This window comes from Anopheles aquasalis, chromosome 2, assembly GCF_943734665.1.
Source record: "Anopheles aquasalis chromosome 2, idAnoAquaMG_Q_19, whole genome shotgun sequence".
In the NCBI taxonomy this organism is placed as follows: Eukaryota; Metazoa; Arthropoda; class Insecta; order Diptera; family Culicidae; genus Anopheles; species Anopheles aquasalis.
The window spans coordinates 73,920,512-73,945,646 of NC_064877.1; the positions used below are offsets into that span (position 1 = coordinate 73,920,512).

Below are 25,135 nucleotides of genomic sequence, written 5' to 3' on the forward strand. Positions count from 1 at the left end.
CGTCTAGACATGTAGTACAGAATACCATTCCTAGGCATTATGCTAATGAACGGCTATTATTTGCAGCCAATCGGTAGAAAAGGCGCTTTGCAAGAATTAAGAATTTCACCACATACACCTTGTTGGCGTGTAAGAAACACTTTCCAACTTAAGTAACATTAAACGAAAAAGTCCAGATATAAACCACCCCACAAGTGGTAAACCAGGAGGAAAGTTACTGGAAGAAAAACAACTCGTAATCCTGGAGAGTAAATCGCAATCAACCATACGATTGCGAAGTTGCGTGTCATAATTTCGTTCACCTTCTGCTTGATTGTTATATGGTTTTGTAAGGTTGTGAAAACATATTACCCAACGAACCAGTAAATCATCACCAATCAGTACACCATTTAAAACTAACCAGCAAGATTTATGATGACGCGATCGCCACATGAGCGTTTTCGCGAACCTCCAGACTCTTGGAAAGCTGATGTTGTGGCATTCTAAACGAAGTCAAAAGTAAAAAAAAAAGTACTAACCTGCAAAAAACTGCCATCCTAGGTCGTCCACAATCAATCATTTGTGTGAATAAAATATAAAAACATTTCATTGGTAGGCTGCCACTGCTAACTGCTCCTTTTTAGCACGATTCCTGTCGGCCTTCAAACCGCCAAGCCCCCCAAAAAGGATCACGCGATTCCGTTGGCCCCACCTTTACCCCCACCAGGTAAGGTGTGAAAAATCCCAGTAGAATCCGCCCAACCGTTACTCTCATTGAGGTGTTGAGCTTTGGCGTCCATCACACCAGCCACACCACACAACCACCTGGCCTGCCAGACCTCCTGGGTCCAATATGCATTCGATGCCTGGCGTTCGATGGCGATAAACGGTGTTGTGGGAAAGGACGGATAGGAAGCCCAACGGACGTTGAACATTTTTCGACGCCAAGTAATCCGATTAGCATAGCACATGGTGGTGCCCCCAAAAAGCGGCTGTTGAGATCAGGTGGCGCTGCTGCTGCTACTGATGATGATGATGAATGAAAGTGTTAATGCGGTACGTGACTGACGCCAGGCATCAGTTTGGTATTTTTGATTGCTAGACCAAAGTTTCGGTTTCGCAGACCGGGCATGCAAGCCTTCGCCTCGTTATCGGATATCGGCATCGTTAGCAGTTGGCCACGGTTGGCTTCTACCGATGCCCTTCGAGTAATTGCACCGCGGCCAGTATCGGTAAAGTTGGTTAGCATCGCGAGTTACTCCAGATAATACCATGCTGTGTACAACTTGTCGGGCTTGATGATGGAAGGTGCACATTGCATGTTGTGCAAAATCTCGTGGCAAATGTCTGGACGGTGTAAGCCTTGGTTCCGCGAGATGGATGAATTCAAACCGTGTACCTTGTTCTATTCGAAAGCCACTCCAGCTCTTGACTTTTGTTGCGTGATATCGTACGATCAGGGAAAACCTTATGAATGCTAATTTGCACATTTCGTCCAACGTTTTATCGTTGCGACGGTTGCGACCGCGATGAAGGGAGTGATTGTTGCGAAATTAATACGACCCCAGTACTACCACTCGACACGTGCTGTTATTATGATTGGCCTCTGTTCGTCTAGTTTTGCGGCATAATGACTAACTTATGAAAACAAGGCAATCGCCACCGAACAGAGCAGAACTGAGCCTTCGTTAGCTGCATTAAGAGTTCACTTCCTTCGAGGAAAGTATTGAAAGGTTCATTTTTTCCACAAATTTACTTGGGAAAATGTCAACCACCGACCAGCCGCACTACTCCGTTGAAAAAGAAGCAAAAAAACACTTTTCTGACTACCGAATCAATCACACCAAGCCGGATTGAACATCGAACGGCACCGGACTAACTTTCGCCGAAGGACTTTTCTTTCCGCTTTTTGATGTTCATTTCCCTTCATCCCTTTCGCGTCAATCACGAACACTGAGTGGCAGTCGCACACTTAACCGATCAACACTTTATCACCAGAAAGCTAAACGATTTGCCCCTTGCCGTTCCGTTTGTGCGAGAAAGCTAATTAAAAGTTGTTCATTAGCGTGCTCTACTAACGCAATCAACTGGGACTGTTGTGCGGCGAGTGTGCTGTTGAGTTTAAGCTTGACTGTACCGTTCGCTTTGGGCATTATTATTGACTTCACAACGCTTACTGCTCCCGATAGCGTAATTGATAGCCGAGTGAGAGAGAGCTCCCAGAAGCAGATGCAGAATGCACCGGTGAAGCGAGAAGGGCAACGTTTCCATTTGTTGGATGGGATTGGAAAATGGGGTTTTTCCTTGGGTGACAGGTGAAACTGGCAGTTGACGAGAAAAGTTGTACCGTAATGAATATGGTCAATAGTTGATTGTTGTGAGGGTGCACAGATCCTTTGATTGGGGGACGGGGGGATGTTCATACAATGTTGCATCACCGTCCATCAGCATCGTTTGAGCTTGACAATCAACGTGTATTCTATTCTGCCCTCAAGCAGCAGGTAGATTGTCCGGTCCGATGATGTTGTTGATCGATTCATGAGATTACTGCCCGATCTACAATGTTGCCTCGTCAATCTCGTAATCGCTTGGAATATATTTATGTTTTGATAGAAGGTAAAGTGTATTGTCCGGCGGGCATATCAGAATCAGCCGGCGAGCAGAATCATAAACTAGCTTGATCCAACCACCAGCGTACCTTAATCAACTCCAGTAAACGAGTTCTACTAAATATGCACTCTATATACACTCAAGCCTTCGAAAACAGTGTAACGGATCACTGGTTTACAGTTTATTGTCGATTCGTATACATTCATTGCTTTTGGGGTGGAAAGGATGCAAGCTTTAAACAAGCTCCGTGGTTCCACTCCGCCATTTCTGCGCTTATCATCGCACCCCGGTCCAGCAGCGAGCCGAGGGGGAGGTTGGTCCACGGTACGCCAAGCTTAACGAAACCGTCGTTTATGCCCACCGTGATAAACAGTTATTACCACTCGCAATCGAGACGAGCGAACCACAATCGAAACTGTTGCGAGAAACTTTGGCAAAATGGTGAACGGCGACCAACATTTGAACGCTTCAACTACGCGGCCCTAGAATGGTGCCGCGAGAGAGAGAACATTAACCCCCTGTGATGGCCCCCCTCTCAAGCTCTCCTTTCGCAGTCGACCTCATCAATCACACGGGGCACATCGTAAGACCGCGCTGCAAAACCTTCCAGCATAAATTAGTAGCTTATCGAGTTGGCATTATGCTGGCATGTGTATGTGCGTTATAAATAAACGGTTAGTAAGTTCTCCGGTTCAGGAGCTTCACGAGGAAAGCGACAAAAAGGGAAGAGAACGAAAACTCGCTGCGGTCGCTGTTCAGCAAAACCTTCCACAGCCTGCCACGTTTTCGTCCTGACAATCAGATTACAATTTATGGCACCAGCGAAGGAATCTTTCGTGACTTTTTCTATCTTCTGCAAATAGACCGCGCACTCCCGCACACGTTTTGCTTTCTGATGAACCCTAACCCCGCGGGGTGTGATTTATCTGCAGCTCGCATCGCACCGCTCGCGCGATGGTGATGAATATGCGCCGGACATGCATCCGAACAATGTGAACATGCGTGCTGAGCTGGTGGCCAACCAGGCCACCGACACTGCTGTGGTCAACTGGTCCGCCAAACGAGCCAAAGGTTAAAGGTTCTACTAGATACGTCCCGGGTTCGCCGTTAATGAGCGGTTCATGCCGTGCAGCGACCATCAGTGGTGCAAGCGCCCTGATAAGGCTATCATGGCTTGAGGGTGGGTCAGTCAGTGATGAGTTGAGAAGTGTGGGGAAGGATGAGCGAATTTTCCGGAGAAGTGAAATCGTACGACACGCAACACCGGACGGGAGTGCTGCTGCTGGAAGATGCTCACCAAGTACTGTGTCCTGGTGCTGCTGCTGATGCTGCTGCTGCGAGGGCGGAAGGTGGATAATGTTGCGGCTACTTTACGCTTCCTGGCGTCCACCCCCCTTCAGCCACGATGGGCATGGTCGCTGGAGGTCAAATACCCTTCGGAGTAATCGTGTGCTGACCATCGCCGGGCCACACAACGAGCAGCGCTCTCATCTGGGTCATCAGTTGCCGTTCTTCAGCATCACGCCAAAGTGGATGCCTGTGTGTTGACCAGCCGACACAGAGAACACTTGGCACGAGACGTTAAACAAGACCAGAGAACTCACCTCCCACTGGGCGGTAACCAATCATGGTGTTCCATGTAGTCCCCCGCCTTCCTCCTCTCTCCGCGTGTTCCGGCTACCAGAGTTCCCGTACCGAATACCGTCACATGTGTTTGTGTGCTAAGTGATATTTAAATTGTGCCGTAATCGTTTGGTCGAGATGTCTCCGTTTCGGACTGTGGGGGGCAGCCCTTTCCGGTGGTCAGTCCTAGTTCGGCTGGAGGACCGATAACGCTGCACAACGCTTCGCTTATTGGTTACAGCTGTGGCAAACGCGCTGGCTGGCTCGCTGGCCTCCTGGCACACTTTATCATTTTAGTCACGCTCCCAAGCAAGCACCACTTCCCGGACACTCTCGTTGGGCAGCTGTTGGAAGTAATCCTCAAGGATCATGTATTTGCCAGATATTCTGTTTCTCTCTTTTTTACGATTCCTGCAAGCTATCTCTCTATCCCTCACTATCTCTCTCCCTGTCCACAGAGACAGCGAATGGGGAAAAGGGAAGTGGATCAAAACAAGCCTCCCGAGACGTAATGAACGATCGTGGCGATGTGGTTGATGATAATGATGATGATGGTGATGAGGAAGCTTCTTTTGATTCTTTGTGGGAATGGGAATTTATGATTTCGCTCTTCTGGGACCGAAATGATCTTCATCAATGGAATCATTTGCTGTTGATTGCACTCTGCGATGTTGTGGATGAGGGTTGAATGTGTTTGTTAAATTGAAATGAAAACTATCCAGGATTGGAGTTATCGAGATCGTTTAGCAAGTTTTAATCATACTCTCGACCATTTTCTTTTTTTATGGGAGCAAGCAGCAGCCTAGTTCTATTCTCTCAAGAAAAGCCAAGTCAAGCGTGTAAAGTTGAGAAAATTGTCGCCCCAACATACCGCAACACACGATGGAACAATCGGTTGACAGAAATTGGTTAAGCCAGCTGTCAGTCAACGCTGCTGTCGACGTCGTTGGTGTCTTTGTGGTCGGATGGAAGGTGCTCATCCCGTGTGTTGTCACAATTCTTAAGATTCTGCACAAAACCGGAGGCAACGGGGTTTTCTGGGTCAAATTAATGATCCTACATTCAATCCGCTCTCGCGCCCTCCTTAAAGGTCCTTAAAGTTTAGCGAATGAGCAAGACGGCGGCAGGGCTCCGTTTTCTAGAATCTCTTCTACATTCTAACTCCCCTGTGAACTCGAAGGTCGAGGATACGGCCTCTCGTGGGGCACACTTTAATGTCTTTAAATTGTAGACTCATCCCAGGGCCGGATGCTGATCTCAGCTTAGCTGCGCTGCGCTGTAGGCTGCTCTCCGGAGCAGCTACTTTCGAAAGCTTGCTATGCATTTACAGCAGAGAAGTGATACATCATTCCAATTGATTGCTAGCTGTCAGCTTATTGATGGCTCATGCAAAGACGGCAACGTATGACTAAGACAAACGAGCTGAATGTCAATCACAGGAAACGAGGGCCCGGCGCGCCCGACTCATCCACTCGTTCATCATTGGTGCAGTGTGGCTGTCGGGCAGTAGTTCAGCAGTGCCAGCAGGGCTGCAGTTCGGCCCACATGCCGACACTGAACAAACTTCTGAGCTCTGCAATGATGCATCCAGAATGAGGAAGGTAGCATAAATCATGCACTAGCCACCCCTGGCATCACGGTTCAAGTTTCACGGTACTGCTACTGCAGCTACTCGGCACCGATGTTTGAATGTCAAAGTTCGGTTTACATCCATTGGAATTTCTAATCATATTTGACCACCGGCATTGGGCTTCCGTATTGAATTGTAATTCCTCGATTTGGATCCAGCGATCATTACGCATGATGGGCGCAAGAGGGACCAGTTCAGTTGATTCAATTATTCGCCGAACTCCGATGGTCCGATTGAGGCAATCCGCCCCACTCCATCGCAGTAAGCAATGGATGATTCGTGGCGCCACACGAACGGGCAACTGTCAACAAACTTTTCCGTGATGCTGGGACGATGGAAAGTAAAAAAGGGGGGGCGGAAAAAATAAAATAATCAAAAATCCCGCAATGTCCGATTGGATGAAAGGGATGAGTGCTTTCGAGAAACTTTCACCACTCGCACACGAAGCACCCCGGACGGACACGTGTTGGTTGCAATTCCCCCCCCCCCCCCTTTTGGTGGCCTTGGTGACGCTGCATTTGAAACTTTTGTCAAAATCCTACTTGACAGTTGGGCGTAATCCGTGTTTCGAACTTTTGCCAACCGAAATGGACGGACGGCAAAGGGTTTCTATTTGACTTACCCGATTGCAGCACCACCGATGGGTGCGAATGAAGTGAGGAATGCCAGTACAAACACGGGCAGTACTGCCGGACACCAGAAACGCGATGCACTCGTCGCAGCTCACGCGATGGAAAAGGGCACTCGATGGGGTTTAATCATTTGCCATTTCGATAGTCAATCAAGGGAGCGTCGAGCGATCGGGATCTGGTCGTCGGATATAAAAACGGCCACAAACACACACATACACACGTTGGATCGGACTCGAGGCCCATCGACACGACAACAGCTTCGGAGGACAAATAGAGCCGTCAATTTGATTAATTGACACCTCCACTTAATTACTGCCGCGCTACTATTATCGCACAGGGGCCGCACAGAAGAGCATCCATTGACAGTCTCAGCTCAGCCCGTCCTCTGCCAGTAATTGGCTCCAGCTTCTGCTACTTCACTGCCGCGCTGGAGGGGGAGGGTTATGAAGTACGTGGCACTGCGTTAATAGCTTCCAGAGACAGAGAGGCTCGGGATCGGTCTCACCAATCTTCGTTTTTCTTTTATGTGGGATTTTTGTGGACACAAAAATGCGACCGAAGATGGGACACTTGCACTTACTTAGTGGCAGCGTGTGCACGTACTATGAATGGAGAGTCCTTCGGGGGATACCAAGACGTGACCGCAAAACGTTGCAGATTCCGGAAACTTCAACACTTCTACGACGTGCTCATCCGTCTCGGGGGATATCAGAGTCTATTAGGGCACTGGGATGGATTTTAACAAGAATGAGCTTTGCACTGCGTGTCCTTCGCTAGTGCCACTGATTGGTCTCGATTGTTTTCCGCATCGATTAGAGTTAGACGGCAGCAATTAGTGCACCCCATTGCGTTTACTAAGTATCCCACGGGACACTCTCGAACGAATTGAAAGGACAATCCACTTCACTGAATCCTCTGACTCACTCTTCTGCACTCCGATCGGAATGTAATCGATCAGCTCACTCCAGGAACAGTAAACAATTATTTTCACTTTTACGACCGGTCGCTTCCTCCTCATCACTCCACATCCTCATTAAGCAGCCACCAGGTCTCTCACCTTCTTCACACCGATCGAAATGCCAATCGGAATCGATTTCCCATCGCCAAAGGTCATTCTTGGCGCGGAGAGGTGAAGGAATCCGCAAACGCAAACCTCTTTTTGTGCTCCGTGCGCGGTTAATAAGGGTTCGGAGAGGAAACAAACACGCAAACCACACCACGGACACGGACCAGCGGACACGCGCGAGGCTCGCGGCCCAAAACAGCGTCGTCGACAAGGGTTGATATCGTACTGTCGCTGTGGCGAATCCGCGCTAGGAGACGGATGACTCCGGTCCGAAAACAAACAGACGCCACAGACGACGGCACCCAAACCGCGAGCCACAAACACGCTCCTCGGGTGTACGTTCGGGCTCGTTGCGATTCGGGATTCGGGTTCGTACTCGGTTCGGTTCGCAAGGATGCGCGCCGTTCGGTTGTCGGTAGTTGGGTGCCCAACGCTGCGAATGGCCACCACTGTCAAACGGGGTTGCCCTCTTGGGGGTGCTGCTTGGGGGGATCTCGAAGCTCTATTGTTAGGTGAACGTCATCCCTACGATGGAGGTGCGCACGGAGCACGAAGTCGAAGTGCGTTTTGGGCGCGAGAATCATGTGGCTCGCCAGCGCATCACCTTGGCTACCATCACCGCCTGACATGCATTCTCAAATAGCGGACATTCGCGCGTTACTAAGGACACAGTAAGCTCATGGATTGCCTTCAGGACCGTTGCCTAGGATAGGGACATTCGCGTTGTTCCGAAAAATGGGAATAATCTCCAGACCAGTCGCTGCATCAAACATTATCATCATCATTCTTACAACTACATAATTGTCAACTAGCTGTTTGGCACATTTTTCCTCCACATTTTTCACCATCATCACGATCATCGAAAGCTGTATCACTCCCATCGTTCATGCTGACCAACGAGTGCATTATTATGCTCGCTTACTAGCGCACCCTTCATCACACTACTTGACCAGCGTGCACTCACAGACCGGTAGGTTAAGGTTTTTGCTTTCCTGTCGATCAGGCGAGCCCTCGCTGGGCTCCCGGGAAACTGTCAACGACCGAAATGTCAACGCGATATGATTTATGGTTGCTATGATCGTGCACAGACCGTTCGGCGCGCTTTACGATCGCGTGGCACAAGTTAAAGAATTGAAAGGAAAAGCAGGAAAAAGGAACATAACAGTCAGTGTAACGATAATGGATTTTTCCTTCCTTTTTCCTTCCATTTTGTCATGCGGTAGTGTTTTGTGTTGTTCGCGGATAATTTAATCCATCTATTTTGCGAAAAAGTAACGAAAGGAAGAAAAACTCGCTCAACCGTCGCCCTTTACTGTATGCACCGATGTTGTTTTCGGATGCATGTCTCATCAGCAAACCGCCGGGGTGCCGGGAGGACGTTCTGTTTTGCACGCTCGATGTGCGACATGAGCTAGTGCGCCAGCTCGGGGATCACGGCTCGAGTAAATTAAAACGGGCACAATGTTGATTGGAAAAAGCTAAATTAAATGTCGACACGTTGACACCATTTTTCCCCGCTCCCCTCGGGTCTCTCTTGGAGTGGAAACTAAAATAACAACAAAAAAAAGGGCCGGAAAAACCATCGCGCACGTAATGCGTAATCGCAGCATGACCCCGATTGATACCGGGCGCCCGATACCAGCGGGGAATCGATGGAATTGCATTTCTGTTGCACAAATTAAATTCAGCTTTTCCGACCGACGTGATAAACATAGATCAGGAAAGCTAAATCTGAGTTTTCTCGCAATCCGCAAACCATCATTCCCGTGGATGGTGCATTCGGATACGTAATGGAGGAGAGGCCACACCGGCTTTTAATTTAAATGAAAAATTTAACACGCACATACCATCATCACCACCAACACTCGCGTTGGAGTGATCATAGTTCAGCAATACGCAAAACAAAACAAAATGAATGCTGCTGCTACCATTGCTGGCTTTTTGTTTAATTTTATTCGCATATTTTGCATATTCTCCGCCCAGAGAGCAGAGCAGAAATGGTTTGTCTAGCAACGACTGGATCACCGGAGGAATGCCACGATGCTGACAGTCATTCGTGTTTGAAAGCTCTACCTCTCAGCCCCCTGTTCATCAGCTGGAATAGCATAATGATGAACCTCGCCATCCTGGTAACAATCATTTCTCCACCCCAGGCACAAGCCAGACCTGGCCTGGTCCGGGAGTGACTCTTAGCATACGTTCACCTGCGATGTTTTCAACAAAATGCAGCATTCGTTAGAACCAAGGCAAGAACCTGCCCCTCAGGAGTACCGCAGGCAATGGTCGTCCGTTTGATATGCAAATTCCTGTTTCGCTACAGCTCGCATCTGATAGCAGAAAAGAATGTGATTTTTCCTGCAAACGGCGAGCAAAGAATCAGCACGATGGGACGGTTCCAGGCGCTTCGAGATATGGTCTGATACGAATCAAATACGCTTCAAAATAACGAGCATTCCCCAAGAACGCAAACGTCCGGGGCTGCATCCTTCGGAGAAGTGAGTGTTTGGGCGCTTTTTAACAATACGTCTCTCGCTTCGCCGGCAACCCAACAAAGGCTTTCAATAATATTTGGAACTGTTGAAATGGCGAATCAACTATGACCTAGACATAGATTGCGACAACGACGACAAGGAACGTGCACGTGAAGAGTATCACTACTCGTTCTTTCAATTTCCAGTCGTAAGCTTGACACAGTAATGCCCATCCAGCGTATAACAAGGCATATTTGACACAATTTTGAAATGCGAACAGCGTGCCGGCACCTCTACAGCCGCACTCAACCGCACAGACATGGTCGAGCTGGATAGCCAAGAACATCCGTTCGTAATATTTGAAGTGAAGAAAAGGATTTCCTTCACTTCTCACCCCGAATGGACGAAGGAGATTTTCCGCCAAAGCTTCGACACGACATGAACAAGACAGATGCGGTCGCCTTAGTCGTCGCTTCTCACGCCGACAAATCCGGCAGCTCATCCATGGAACCCACGACAGCTGTGCACGAATTTGCTAGAAGATGTCGCCGGAATCCGGAAAGATTGTTCGTCCTCAGTTCCCCCCGCTCGTAGATGGTCTAGTTGTAGGTTCTCGGATAGGGAGAGAGAGAGAGAGAGAGAGAGAAAAAGCGAGATAAAGGAGCGAACGATCTGATGCATTTCATCAGACTGCAAGCAATTACAGCTGTGGTGATGGTAGGTCTTAGGAAAGGAACGAAAGATGATGCTTCACTCTGCTCCGCCACCTTTTCTCCACCCCGCAGAATGTGGCGTCCCCCGAATTGTAACGATTGCCGGCAACACCAGACGTCAATTGTCACCAGAAGGATGGGTTTCCACGCCATCGCCAGTGAGATGGTGACGACAATGACGATGACGACGGCGACAACGGACGTGACTTGCCGGCAATTTAGCGCGAAAAGTTGGATTTTTTGTGGGAGTATTTTTGACACTTTAACCTCAATCTCTACCACACAGCCCACTTTGCTTTGTTTTTTTGTCTCTCTCGAGTAGCTTCAACTCTCGCTATCTGTCGCGCTCGACGACGATAACGGCACGAGACGACACTCAAACGGTGTATCCATTGCAGGGCAATTAAAGCAAGAATGGACTTGGTGGTGCAGATATTCCACTCTCTATGGTTGTGCATGTGTCCTGGGCGATACTTAAGAGCTTTCATCGCTAACTACTATCCACAGCAACCGCACTCACGGCGCATCTCTGGCGCACAACAACAATGACCGCACACTCCAGTGGCATCCAGACATATTCACCCAAGAAGCGGGCGTTCGTGGAAACGGCTCAAGGGAAAACCGTAAGCCGTCCGCTTTCTCAAGCTCATCCGAATCTTATTCATTTGTGGATCCTCCATCGTGCATCTCGACGAGACGAGGTTGAAATAAGCTCTAGTAGGGGTGGAGGGCCGCCTGGCCATTTGCACAATCTTCGCAGACACATCCGTGGAAGCTCGTGGTGGGCGGAGGTGGGTGGGTGGCAGCAGGTGGCGTGAGGTTTGAAGCATGGTTTTGACAACACCGTTCCCACGCTTTTGCCCGAGTTTCACACTCGCTACAAAACGATGCGAAACTTTTAAGAGTTTGATCTCTCTTTTCTCTCTCCACTCGTCATTCGCTTTTCGCGCCGTTTCGCCGTACGAGATAAATGGAAACCCCGCTAAATCTCGTGCCATTTTTCGTGCTTCTCGGTCGCGAATCTCCTTCACTATACCCAAACACCCACAACGGTCCGCGGAAGTTGCTTGCTTGTTGGAAGGATGCTGCGCTGAGTATCCTGAGCGCCAGAGTTTTCCGAATGCGATGCAGTCGAACTGGCAGGGTGCGACTTTGCGGCACAGTTTCCATTTTAATTGGTCCCCGTAATTTAAAGCCTCTCAAGACCTTTTGCTCCCCCAGAGACACTCCTCAACGGGAGGGGGCTTTAAACTGTCTAGAACATGGAGTTTTTAGTTCCACGAAGTTCTCTTTTCAGGCTAGTCCTAGATGGATCTCCTTGAAGAGAGAGTTTTCGTGGCAATGAGGTTTGGGATTCTGTTAGTTTTGAGGTTCTCTTTGCGCTGCCAAATTATACCGAAGGAAAAACTTAACACAACTCATGTAAGCAGGTAATTTACACATTTTTAACATGAATTACTTACAATTTTAACATGAAGTTATGTGAAAAAATAAAAAAATGACCTCATCCCTTTTCTGAACTGTTTTTGATAATGAAAAGCAAATGTTAATGCTTACGGTGTTCTGTGTTGTCTTATCTTACATTATTATGCAACAAATTAGCTACCTTGAACTCGCTTATCTACACTCGAGCCAACGTAGAGCAGTGAGTGAGTTAGCTACTATTTTTAAACAACTCCCCACGGGGTGAACGGGGCCTCCATCCTACCCAAAACCGGATGCGATAAGGCCACTAATTAACCACTAATTTCATGCTTTCACCACCAACGCCAACACCGCCAAAAACGGGACATAAAACATCGTCTTACAGAGTGTGGTTCGCGGCACTATCTTCGCTCGCTCTCGACCCCTCTCTGTCCCCTCATCCTGGGAAGGGATCGTAAACGAGGAACCAATATTTATAACCTTCCCTCCTTTTTCGAGAAGTGGCCGAAGAAGACGTCTTATGTGCCGCACCGCTTTGCGCGATGTCAGCGGAAATCGACAGTTAATTTAATTATCTTCCAACAAAAGCTCACCGGGGGCCGAACCGAACCGGCCCCCGGTGGTGGTTAACCGGGTGGGGGCGTAAGGGACTGGCGAAAGAGTTTTCCTAGAAACTCCGGACGCGACCTACGGAGATGCCGGCGTCAAATTAATCAAATAAACGCTGGAAAAACGCTGCACGGTGCGTGTCTCCTTCCCGGGTGTGTGTCTGGGGCCCTGTTTATCGATGACACACCGCGAAACCACTAATGGAATTACATTAAAAAGAAATACAAACGCAGCCAGCGAACGCCAGGCGTCCTTTTGCGCGGAATCTTAACAAATTGGTAAAGGTTGAAGGTCCTGGGGTTTTTAGTTCTTCTTATTTTTTGCTGATACCGCAACCGCAAAGAACACAACGACGGTCAGTCAGACGGTTGCAACGACGGTCGTGCTTGCAGGACCCGGCACGTGCTGCAGGATCCACAGGACGAAGGGTATCTTCTTGTTCTAATTAGATTGAATTAGCTTCATTCCTTCCTTCGCTTGGTGTGGCTCCAGGACTGCGATTCAAGTTGACTCCCATTTAGTGAAGCAGCACACCGCGAGCTCTCTTCTATTTAACGATTCTTATCATTTACACCCCACGAGCGTGAAAAACTATTTTTACGTTCAAAGTTTTCATCCAGTTTGAGGTGATCACTGCCTGGAGAGTGCAAACGCCAATCGCTCTTGAAGCTTTCGTGCTTTTAGCCTTTCTGCTTCGCTTGGAACAATGATTTTTAATCAACATCTGCTCCGTGCGGTTACGCTTCACTATGGTCAGTTTCGTTGGTTTTTTTTTTGTGGTTCAAGATTACCAGATACTCCGAAACAGTGCAACAGTGTAAGCCACCAACCACAACCAACCATGCACCGTGGCCAATGTTCTGCTTAATCAGAATCAGAAGGGAGTGCGTCCTGATCGAGTTTTTTTTTCTTTTTCATCTAGGAAAATTCTGACGAACAGAAGGTGCCAAGTTTTTGCCTAGATTTGCCTTAGTTTCCTAGATCCCAGGGCCTGTTACTAACCGGGGATCGGTGGAAACTTCTTCCTTTTCCTCGCACTTTTTCCCCTCTCGACGTGAAGGTCACGGAGGGTATAACGAACCTGCACCTGAACCTGTACAGAATAAACTTTGTTCATTCCCGTTTTTTGCACGCAGTCTGTTACTTCTCGGTTCTGGTCAGGGCTCACTCGGAGAAGGCAGCATCTCTAATGAGGCCCTGGCCGCTTTAACGAACAACAGATTGTGCATCGCAACAGATTGTGCAACGCCGACTACTGCGCTCGATGCTTTTTCGGTAATTTAGTCTTTTCTTATCACCCACCCCAGGGGCCCATCGCTGGCATTACTTTCGCGTCCTTTCTTTACGAGAAACTACTGATTACCCGGGAGCGCCACAGGCGCCTCCATTGAAGCCGTTTTGCCGTGCGTTTCCGGAAAACGGATGCCACAGTGCAGAAGCTGCTGCTCCGTAAGGCGCATCCGCTTTCCGCAAAGACTATAGCCGTAGCCAATATGCGCAATAGAAACTGAGGCCCGCGGGTGAAGCTGGGTGATGACGTAGAGTATCACCCACGACCCCGAGAGCCGGTTGAATGGATGTGGGTTTTGACACGTTGGCAGCAGCAGCAATAGCAGTAGGTGGATTGGAAAAGCGGAAAGCGGTTTTCCATCCGGGCACAGCCATTGACGCTGTTTGTGACCTTTTTAGCGTGGTGGTGGTTAGACGGAGAACGCGTCTGCTGCTATTGACAAGACAATTACGGCGATCTCACAGCGCCACCGTGAACCATCTGTATCGAGTTGATGATGTTTGTGAATATTAAACGCCCAACAGTAGCACCACCAACACACAATCGACCATTTGTGCACGTCAGCAGGGTTAAAAATGAAATATCTTATCTGGCTGGTACGATAAAAAGCCAATCAGTGGCAGCCAGCTGCAGGTGATGCACATGACAAGGTTGACTGTTTGTTGCAACGTTATTACCGATTAATGTCTAGAAGCAGGCTATGAATTAAACTGTAAAATCAAACTGAATTCAACTTAGTTAAAATGCTATCATATAACTTCTTAGAAAAAGTATCAAGCCTGGTTTTATTTTGGTTTAAAATGTTATTGAACCAAATATATCCTTTGTCGCATGTGCCATTTTTATTGTAAACCACACGATCCTATTTAAGTATCTCTAGTGAACGCCTAAGTCTATTCGCACCAAGTTCACGAAAGATTCGCAGCATCTACTGTAGCGGTTAAGAGCTATCATTCCCCTGGTATTACAGCATCTCGTCCTCTGCAACACCCAGCCCATCATCTGCAGACCATCATGCGACTGAAATGATGCAGTAAAGACAAAATGCAATAACATAGTCTACCACGGGACTGCGATTTCGTTCGATATTTTCAATTTCTCTCCAGGGAGCACCCTCGGGACACTCGAGTTCCGATTTGATCACCACTAGCAGCATCCATTCTCCATTCTATTCGTCTCCGCTGTAATCCGATTTCGTGCAGAAAATCGTCCAGCTCAAGAAGCAAGCAAAAGAATTCGCCACCACAAACGATTCCACGTGGTACCATCGCCAGCACCAACCACCACTCGGCAATTCGGTGTTTCGTTTGATAAATCCATTTATTCGCGTGCACACGCTGGAACCGTTCAGTGGTTCGGCTGCACTGCTTACGCCGCAGATTATGCATCAAACGATTGAAAAGGGGATTCGGGCAGCTCATCGTAAAACAAAGGTCCTCTCAAACCCCATCGTTGGCACACGCCCTTCCCGCCTGGCTACTGTAAAGGACGAATTGAAAGTAGTTTAGAGTGTGCTGAAGCAGCAAGCATGGGAGCAATCATCATAAACAGCGCACCCGTTCCACCACCCCGGGCGATTGCTGATCCCGTGACGATAGAGAGACGTCGCGAGCAATACGATGGCGGTTGATGTTGTGCTTCAAGGACGTTGGAAGTGATTCTCACATTTCCATGCGGCTCAACTGGGCTTCCCATTGTGCGTCATACGGCGCGTTCCGACGCAAACGGTGCCGGTTATTAAAAGTTTTTTACGCGAAAAGGATGGTTCGCAAGCCCTGGATTGCGTCGTCGGCCTCGCCAAATTGGAAACAACCAAACAATTCAACGACGTTCGTCTCGGTGGAGTATCATTGGAAGCCCCCTGTGGTCGGCTCATAAAAAGGATAACGAATCAAAACGCGGATGCCTTGGGATGATTTGTGATGTTGAAGAAAGATGGACGCCAGATTGATCATTCGATGGCTTTAAAGCTCTCGTTCGGCGAATAAGCGGAGCTGACAGCAAAACTCTGCCGATTTCCCTGCAGAAAAGGTCGTTAAGCTAAATGACCGGGACCGGGTGACTTGCTTTGTGTGTGTTTAAGGCTTCCTTCCGGGATACATTGGATGCCACAACGGTGCTCCGTTCTGCTGGAATAGAAACATCATTCTTTAAAAACAATAAAAAACTGCGACGAAGAAATGCTTCGTCCACCATCTTCTTTCCTCCTGCTTTTCGAGAAAGATCACTCTATCTTTGGCACCGCGTGGCCACCTCCCCTGGGGGCGACAAGGTTGTCGCCGTACTTTATGCACTTCCAACCGACGCTCCTACTACGCGCCATGTTGCTGCAATTTTCATAATTGCCGAACATGCGATGGGCCTTTCGGGCGATGTCGGAGGCGGGAGGGCTTTTCCAACATGCGCCGTCTCGCCTGGTCTCGCTGTGTCGCTTCGTTGGCATCATATTGTTTTTCAGCGTCATTAAACGCTTGCCTAAATACGCTCAGCTCAGCCTAATGGCCGATGGAGCCGAGGGGACTGGCGTGCGGCCGGAAAAGCCGGACTTACGCCTCAAAAAGCGGGTCAATTAGTGTCGAATGGCCGGGGCTGTGCCGACCAGCAACCAGTGGAGACAATATCACTGAAGAAGACGTAGAAGGAACGAAGAAACGGAACATCTATTTCGGTCTTGCCACGTCTTGGGCGAGGGCGAACTTGGGAACTGCGTCCTTCTCCATCCTCAATTCGGTTGACCTTCCGGTTCAAATATGAATCTATGACCCTGCTACTTGCTTCCCAAGAAGCCCTCACTGTCTCTTCACGCTGGCCACAGTCGGAATGGGACGTTGATTTGAATCTCAATTTTCAGCCTCAGCGTTCACGTGGTGGCGGCCGAGGTGCCGTGTGACCGTGTTGGAAATGCTCATCCATCTGGAAAAACGGTACAATTTCCTGTCACCGAAGTCGTGGTCCGAAGCTCTCTCACCTGACGCCGATGGCCCCCCAGGGGAAATGAATTTGTTATGAAATTCGAAATTGTTACACTTTGACTGCGAGCAGTTTTGGGTGGGTAATGAACGCGTCCCACGGGAATGGTGGAACTTACGGACACACACGCCATCACGGATACGCGACGGTTATGTTGGAAGAAGGTAATTTATTCATTAACTACGAAGCGAATAGTTCAGTAGCTCAATTTCCGGGTTTTTTTGCAATCTTTTAAATATGCGAACACTTCTAGAACATGTCTAGAACGATTAGTCCGGACTAGCTGCAGTAGCACCAGCAAGCCCTAGAACTTAATTAACTGTAACGAGGACGTGAAGATGTTGAATCTCAGATGACCTGCTTAGAACACCGGTGGCCGGTGGTTATTGACATTAGCTTAAACGGCGCCTGCAGACCGTATCAGCTACCAGCAGTAGCGCCAAGGCGCAAGGTGTAACGGTGGCACACCATGCCGAGTATGTTTATCTTCTGCTTCAATAGAGATGCTTGCCCACCGACGGTCACCGGCTCACATGCCCGAGGTAATTTGAATACACTTTCTCTGTCCCTTTAGCTGCACTCAATCTGCATAGTTAGTTCATTTGCATTTTAAAATTCTCAAGCCCTTGAGGCGAGTACTGTAGAGTGTTGGTTCTTATAATTAAAGAGCGTAATTCAATTAAATAACTATTGCACTCGAGTGCAGTACTTTTGAAGATAAACTTTGTCTAACATTTCAGAAAGCCACCTCACCCAAAGTCTTATCCCACGAGTTAGTTACCCGGTAACGTACAAAATGCCATCGCCGAACCCGTGTGGAAAATCCATCAAAATCCGTGCCCGGCTGTGGCTCTTGCTCCGATGGTAACGAAGCGGAACAAATCCTCCAATTGCGTGAGCACAAATACGCCCTCACTACCCTCGCTCGGTGGTCCAGCACAGCAAGGGATTTTGTTTTTGCAAAGGATATTACCCGTATCCGCCCATCCGGTCATAACCGACGGTAGGTAGCGCACGGTTTTCCGCGGTTTCCTACTGGCTGCCGGTCGGAGGCGTCCCACATAGTGCCTCATTTTCGCGTGTCTGCCAAGCATTGAACACGCGAATCACGGTTTATCGGAATGGTTATGATCGACGAATGGGTTTTCATTACAGTGCGGTTGTACGGGAAATGGTGAGTATGCTAACTGGAATCGTATTGAACGCCCGTACTGCACGCACCCGAAATCCTGAGCTCCACGATTTCCATATTTTTCCCATAAAGATCCCCTTAAAGCTATCGCCATCCGATCCGGGGTTGTTGGGTGTTTTCTCGGGTGAGGTCTATAAAGCTGTCGCTGATTGCTGGAAGCATTACCGTCGCTCAATGGAACGCCTTAGCACGGATCAATCGATCGATTAGATGAGGCGTTTCGCAGACCGCAGAGTATTTAACGGTTTGGTGCGTTAATTTGTAATAAACAATAGCCATCATAACGGGAACGATAATAGGACCAAACTCGCCGTAATTTACTTCGACAGCTTAAACAAAATACTCAACTATCCGTTACTTCAGTGCGCCCGGTTCGTGCAGGGAAAACTTCTACCACCTGGCCTAGTGAAAGGATGAATTAACTTCCACCAACAGGTGCGGCAAGTCTTTTATTAACTTCCGCGCACCCTAATGGCACCTGGAAGCAGTGAAGCAGCACGCCAACGATGATGGACACACTGTTTCGTGGCGCGTCTTTAATGTCTTTTTGATTTCTTTCCCCGTTTACCCTTCTGCCGCGGTTGAACACTGCCCATCGCGGAGTCTGTAATCGTTTAGAGATGATTCACTTTCGAGGAAGACCCTGCCGATGGAAAAACTGGGAAAGTGATAAAGAATTCGAAGCAAATACATGTGGCACAAATACATTTGGAGAACGCAACGAAAGCGAATCTTCTTCGCCAGGACTTGCTTATGATGTCATCCTCATCGTTATCATCAGCATCAGCGCAGCACAAGCAGTTGGTTTTGGTGTGTGAATTTTTTATTATCTTCTATGCTTGCAAAAAGGGAACAAAATACGATAAAAACTTTCAATTACATCGTCAACGGGATATAAGGAAATGTGGAATTATGGAGGGAAGAAAACGATTTGCCTTCTTCACCGTGGCTCTAATCCAATAAGGACGACGATCTGGCCCGCGACGAAATCAGTGCCGGCCGGCGGTGATCGATTTGTGTTTTGGATGATGATTGGCTTTACATTCTTCTGTCAAAAATATATGACCTTTGCTTTTTTTAACACTCTCTGTCTCTCTTTCATAAACGTTTCGCACTACAATGCCCTTTACCCATTCTTCTCCATCAACCATCCTAATGTCTAGACGTAACGTAAGGAAATAGAAAATGCCATCGTTCTCTGCCATCGCTGCCTCTAGTCCATCAACATCTGCTCAATACAGCTAGCATGGGAAGCTACGGTCCCGTCTGTCGAGGTAGCGCCGTTCGAGTTTAGGCCCGATCCACCCAATATCTCACGCAGTTCACTGTCTAGATCGACACCGGGAGCGGCGGACGTGGACTGAACGATCGATTGCTGTTGCTGCGGACGTTGTAGCTGGTGCTGAAGCTGCTGTTGAGGCAAATGGTGTGGATGGGGATGATGCTGATGGTGCCGATGAGAAATCGGTTCCGGTTCCAGGTCCATATCCATCGGTGTCGTGTCGATATCTACACGGGACGATTAAAAAAAAGGTCATGGTAAAGATCGAATAATAGTAGGGTGGACATCGTGCCAGCTTACCCGATTGAGCACCAGAAGAACTTTGGGATGATGTAACGGGAATGGAGCTGGCGATCGCGTTCGGTGCTGTAGTCGGTATGCTCGTGGTTGTCGTTCCGTTACAGGTCGTTTGCTGTGGCACTGAGGGTCGTGCTGTTCCAGGTACTGACGGTTGTGCTTCTGGTGATGGTTGAAAGGCTTCCAAACCAGCTAAAACAAGAAAAAAAAAGGTTAAAGATTGAATAACGAAAGTTGAATAAATTCGAGGGGGTATCGTACCTGCACTAATGCCCATCGCTTTCCGTAAGCTCTGCGGTTGAGCGATTGCCGACGGTGGCAACTGTTTAGCGATCTGTGTGAGGTTACTTGTAATCTGTCCCGCCAGCTCCAGTTCACTCTCCGATGGATGCTGAATGTGGGAAAGATGCTGCGGAAGTGGCGCAGACAGTCGCTCCGTTTGCATCTGGTGTAGCTTTTGCAGTAGATCGGAGTTTTCGCTCAGCGAGTTCTGTAGCAAAGGTCCCGGCGTTTCAACGCCCTTCAGATCACGCTCAAGCTGATCGACAAACTGTGTATCGACACCGAGTGCCGCCAGTGATCGAAGGCTATCGAAGTCAATCTTCACATTCGCGTACCGTTTCACCTCCTCAGCCACCGATTCCGGAGTGTCCGGTTCCGGGAACGTTTGCTGTACTGCTTTCCGTTCTTCACGCTGCATATGCGCCTCGTACAGCTTTCCGTACGTTTGTCGATGCTCTCCATTCGTTAAAACATCCAGAAGATTGTGTGCCATACCGGCAGCAAAGGGGCTATCCATCGCGAAACGCAAAATACTCTCCGCATAGTCCGCCCCAGTCTCACAACCGTACGTGTTGAGCACCATATCCGTTTCCTCTTTGTTCAGATTAGCGAACCGTGAATCGAACACCGGTGCAAACGAGCTAAACGCACCGTAATTGAGGGGTTTCACGGTCTTTGCACTGTTCCTTCGATCCTCCCGGAATCCTTGTAGCTGACCGGTACCGTACTGTAGCTTGCCTGTATGACCACCCAGTGTTACCGTCCGCTCCGGGCCACCTTCACTTCCTTCGGCAGCACCATCGATCAGAATCTTCATCGACGTTGTACCATCCTTGTGCTGCCGCAAAAAACCCAACCGATGGGCGGACTTTCGTTTCAACAGTTTCGTCCTTGCGTTCAGCGCCGCATTCTGAACCTGTGCCAGTACCTCATCCGGTGTTAGATCATCGACGAATGGTTCGAACTTGGTCTGTGGATTGTTCTCCAATCGGATCTGCTTCCGTTTCTCCTCCTCTTCGATCTGCGCGTTAATTCCTTCATCAACGGCGGCTGCCATCGCTTCATCGGCCGAATCTGCCGTGTGGTGCTGGTGGCCATACTCATGCTCCGGTCCTTCCACGGCTCCGTATGGCAACTCGAAACCAAGCTCCTTCGCCGTCAGCTCCCGCATGTACGTCATGAGTGGGCGCAGCGATCGCATAAGATTTTCAGGCTGCAGCAAACGGGCCCCGACGTGCAGCAACTTCTTGGCCGCCTTGTGGTACACCGTCTCGGCGTGATTGTACTTGATGGCGTTCTCGCACATGAGCTTGAAATCATCGCTAAACTCCGACACGGTGTTGTACTCGTTGTCGTCGATCTTTTGCCGAATCGTCGAAAAGTCCATCGGTTTCATGATGATCGATGAGTACCCGGGCGCTATGTCGTCGGTCACGGGCCACGCAAAAAACTGATGCGGATCACGCTTCTCGAGTGCCTTCAGCAGATGGTCCAGCAGTTTAGCCAACGGGGATCTACTTTGCTTCAGCTTCAGCACACAACTCCGTGGCTCGCGGCCACTACAATCGGAGTTGGGTGTTTTCGGCGCCTGGCTTGAGCTCGTGTCATGGAAATCGATTTTACTGCCCGGCCGCGAACTGGACAGCATCGATCCCGGGCTCTGCAGTGGCCCATCGTCGGTTGTCACCGAGCTTGGTGCCGTGGTAAGTTCCTCTTTCAAGACGAATCCTCCCATCAAAGTCGACCGCTCCGGATCTGGCGTCGGTACCGATACGGAATCAGGACCCACATCCAGTTCTCGCTTCGGTGAAAGTAGCACTTCCGGGAGTAGTGGTTTCGTCACGGGTTGTGCCGCTAGAGAACTGCTTGCCACGGCAGCTACAGCAGCCACCGCAGCCGAACTGGCCGCCGGATAGTGCAGCACGGCTTGGGAGTTTTCGTCGCACAAGCTGTTAAAGTCCTCCTCCTCTTCATCATCCTCGTCGGCGTGGCTCGTATCATCTCCCCCGCGGTGCCGGTGGCGCTTCTCTTTGTGATGATGTTTGTGTTTCTTCTCGCGGTCCTTCTTCTTTTTCTTCTTCTTAGACTTCTTGTGGCGCTCCGGATAATCGCTGCTGCTCGTGAACAGCGTCGTGCTACCACCGTCGGACTGGATGCCATACGCGGGAGAATCGTTTCCGTGTTCCGGCGTCGAACTGTTGCCGCTCACCTTCAGGATAAGCTTCAGGCTGGGTGGCCGGTCGAGGCAGAACGATTTTTCTGAAAACGGGCACTGGTCAGTCGGGCAGGCGTGTTGTAAGGGCACTCGTTGCGACAATCTTACCTCGCGCTTCACGCTCCTTGCGTTCCGATTTATGCTTTTTGTGTTTCTTTGAGCCCATCGCGAAAATCCTCGGAGAGAGTTTTGGGTTTTTTGGTTTTGGTTTTCGACGCTACTTTTGACGTTACGCGGAGAAGCATCACTTCGCGGGTTCGGGAGTTGAAATTCGCGGCACGACTCCCAACTCCTGAACCCCCGATGTGATGTAAACGACTGCTCAATGCTGGCTGTGTTGCGTGCAAGCATAATTTGAATTTGAGCCAACGGAATCAAGTAAACGTACTAAAGTCAAGAAACGGTTGGCGACACCCCCAGCCCAGATCCTTTATCATTCTTGTAATTTCCTTATGCAATGCTATAATAGCAGAATAATATATGATCTCCCGTCGGAGCTTGTTGGATGAATAATGCGATGTACGTGCACGTGGAAAAAATGATCTGCGAAAAAACGAATTATTATTACTACAAAATCAATTGTTTGCTAGCCTCACAGTTCTTACTGCTAATAATGGCTTATAGTTCATCGTTATGCAATCGGCTGCGGTTATTTTGATGCGCTCCAGGCTCGTCTGCCAAATAAAACTCTCTATCTGAAACATCGAAAAACAGGATTCATCACAAACACTCAAATGGATCGGTGTGTGCAGCAACCGTACCATGACGAAGTTAGATCGGTCTCTTAATTGCAGTCTGAGATCAATTTTATGGAGATAATTGGCAAAGTCCCTGTTCGCTATCATCGCATTATTGTCCACATAGTAGAGAACAGCCAAAAGCACTAACCTGATCAGCAGCTGGCTTCCAATCTCTGAAGCAAACGTAAAACATCAAATAAATTCTAAATACAGCGAAAGATTCACTTACTAAAACTGTGATGCATTTGTCCGTTCAGCGTCCAAAACACCACCCAGTAGGAGTTTGATAGAATTTGAAGATAGTTTTTACAGTAGATTGCCATATTGGTACGTCCAAACGAGAGATTGAGGAGCTGCGTGGCCTGATACAGCTCTCCGTGGATCAGTTTTAGAGACTGCAACCGAGCAACAAGGAACTGCGAGTAACGAGCATTGTTCAATCGCTCGGAGCTGACGAGTAGCTCAATGTGATGCTCAAGCCAAGCGTGTGTTGATCGTAGATAAAAGTTCAAGATGATTGAAGGATACAGCAGCTGATATTCCTTCAGAGCCAACAGGTATTGCAGCCAGAAGAAATACTGTATAAACAGTTTGGGTTGCACTGCCTTCGAGGTTAAAAAGAATATCCAATCCGAAGCAGCAACCTGAACGAACGAACCAACAATCAAAATCCAATAATATCTGCCAATCAAACGCAACGCCCGATGATCGACCATTTGTTTTGTCTCAAGCACCAGATGAACCTTGTACATCTTCTTCCAGAACTCGCTGACCATTCGGGATGTACGGAAAAGCTCGATGAAAATGGTGGAATAGGCCAAACTGATAGTACCAAGCTTGATAAAATCCACCACGCGGCCGATAGTTTCACAATTATAAAGCACTCGACGGCTATTATGCACCACCAGCACCAGATTCGTCACGACTAAAATGCAGTGCAAAACGGTTGATAGCAGAAACGGTTTGATTTCAACTTTATCCAAACAGTACGGTTGAAATCCAATCCACTGGAACACTCGAATATACAAAGAAAGCACCGGCCAACGTCGCAATTCACCCATTTTTTCGTTTTTCCTCCAAATATCACCAAAACGCGAGCTTAGATTCACGCCGTGGTCCTATCTGGGGTAAGCAAATACTTCTACTGGACTGCTGGGCCACACGTTAGGGCTTTAGAGGCATAGGGAAATGGTAATTAAACAGAAGCGACTGTGCAATTTTCATCATGTAATTTGTCACCTGACCATGACGATCGATGAAGGATGGTCAGCGAGCGTAGTTAGAGCGGACAACGGTTCGGGATGAGAAAATTTAATTTCACTTCTCAAACATAACGAATACGGAGGACGCGTTGTCGCAGTTAGTCTGTGCAAAGAATCAATTTCAATCAACGCGACTGATGGTGTTGGATCATATTTGATGTAGCTAATTGAGTATCGTTAATCAGTCCAATTGTATAAAGGATTCAGGGCTCCAAGGCATTGAATCGGGCATGAACATTACCGGGTAGTAATTGAATCATTCATAGCCGTTGACAAGATACCATCAATCATACCGAGCGGTCGAGATCCTGGTGCTTTCTGGTCGCTTTTTAACCTAGTGCTGTCCTAGTGCAATGTTTAGTACGTCCAAGATGACGACCGGTAAACAATACGATCAACGTTTCGGGTCGATCTATCCTTTGTTCCAACTGCTGGGCTACTCACTCGTACCTTTGCGTGGGCAAACGACGATCTCACTCTACACTCTGACTGCCACCATCGTCGTACTGTACGTTGCGCTTGATCTGATCGTCGCCGCGTACTCTTTGGCGTGGCCAGAAACCATTTTCTTCCTCAACGATGCTGCCGGTTTATTTGCCGATGCGATACAGTTTGAAATCCCGCTCATAGTCGCGGTAGTGCCAGTGGTGCTGTCTCTCCTCAAACTTCCTCTGCAAAAACGTATCGCACAGCTAATGGACGCAATCGATCGGCAGCTAGATGCAACCGGTAGCACTCCACGAACACTAGACAGCTTCAATCACAGGCTCACCAATGGTCTGTTTGGTACTCTGCTCGTCTACAATGTGATACCGGCCACCAATGAAATGATCATCATCTCACGCA

The 25,135-nt window shown here is 48.6% G+C and overlaps 1 protein-coding gene across 1 annotated transcript; it reads right to left on the bottom strand.

The window, feature by feature from the left end:
- Positions 1–19,033: 19,033 nt before the first annotated feature.
- On the bottom strand, positions 19,034–22,498 carry LOC126570935 (bromodomain-containing protein 7). The gene is made up of 4 exons (XM_050229075.1): positions 22,396–22,498; positions 20,052–22,331; positions 19,794–19,982; positions 19,034–19,720 (listed from the first exon to the last, which is right to left on the bottom strand). Exons 1-4 carry the CDS (start codon positions 22,451–22,453, stop codon positions 19,425–19,427), a joined length of 2,823 nt encoding a protein of 940 aa, XP_050085032.1. The 5' UTR covers positions 22,454–22,498; the 3' UTR covers positions 19,034–19,424.
- Between the last annotated feature and the right edge of the window lie 2,637 nt (positions 22,499–25,135).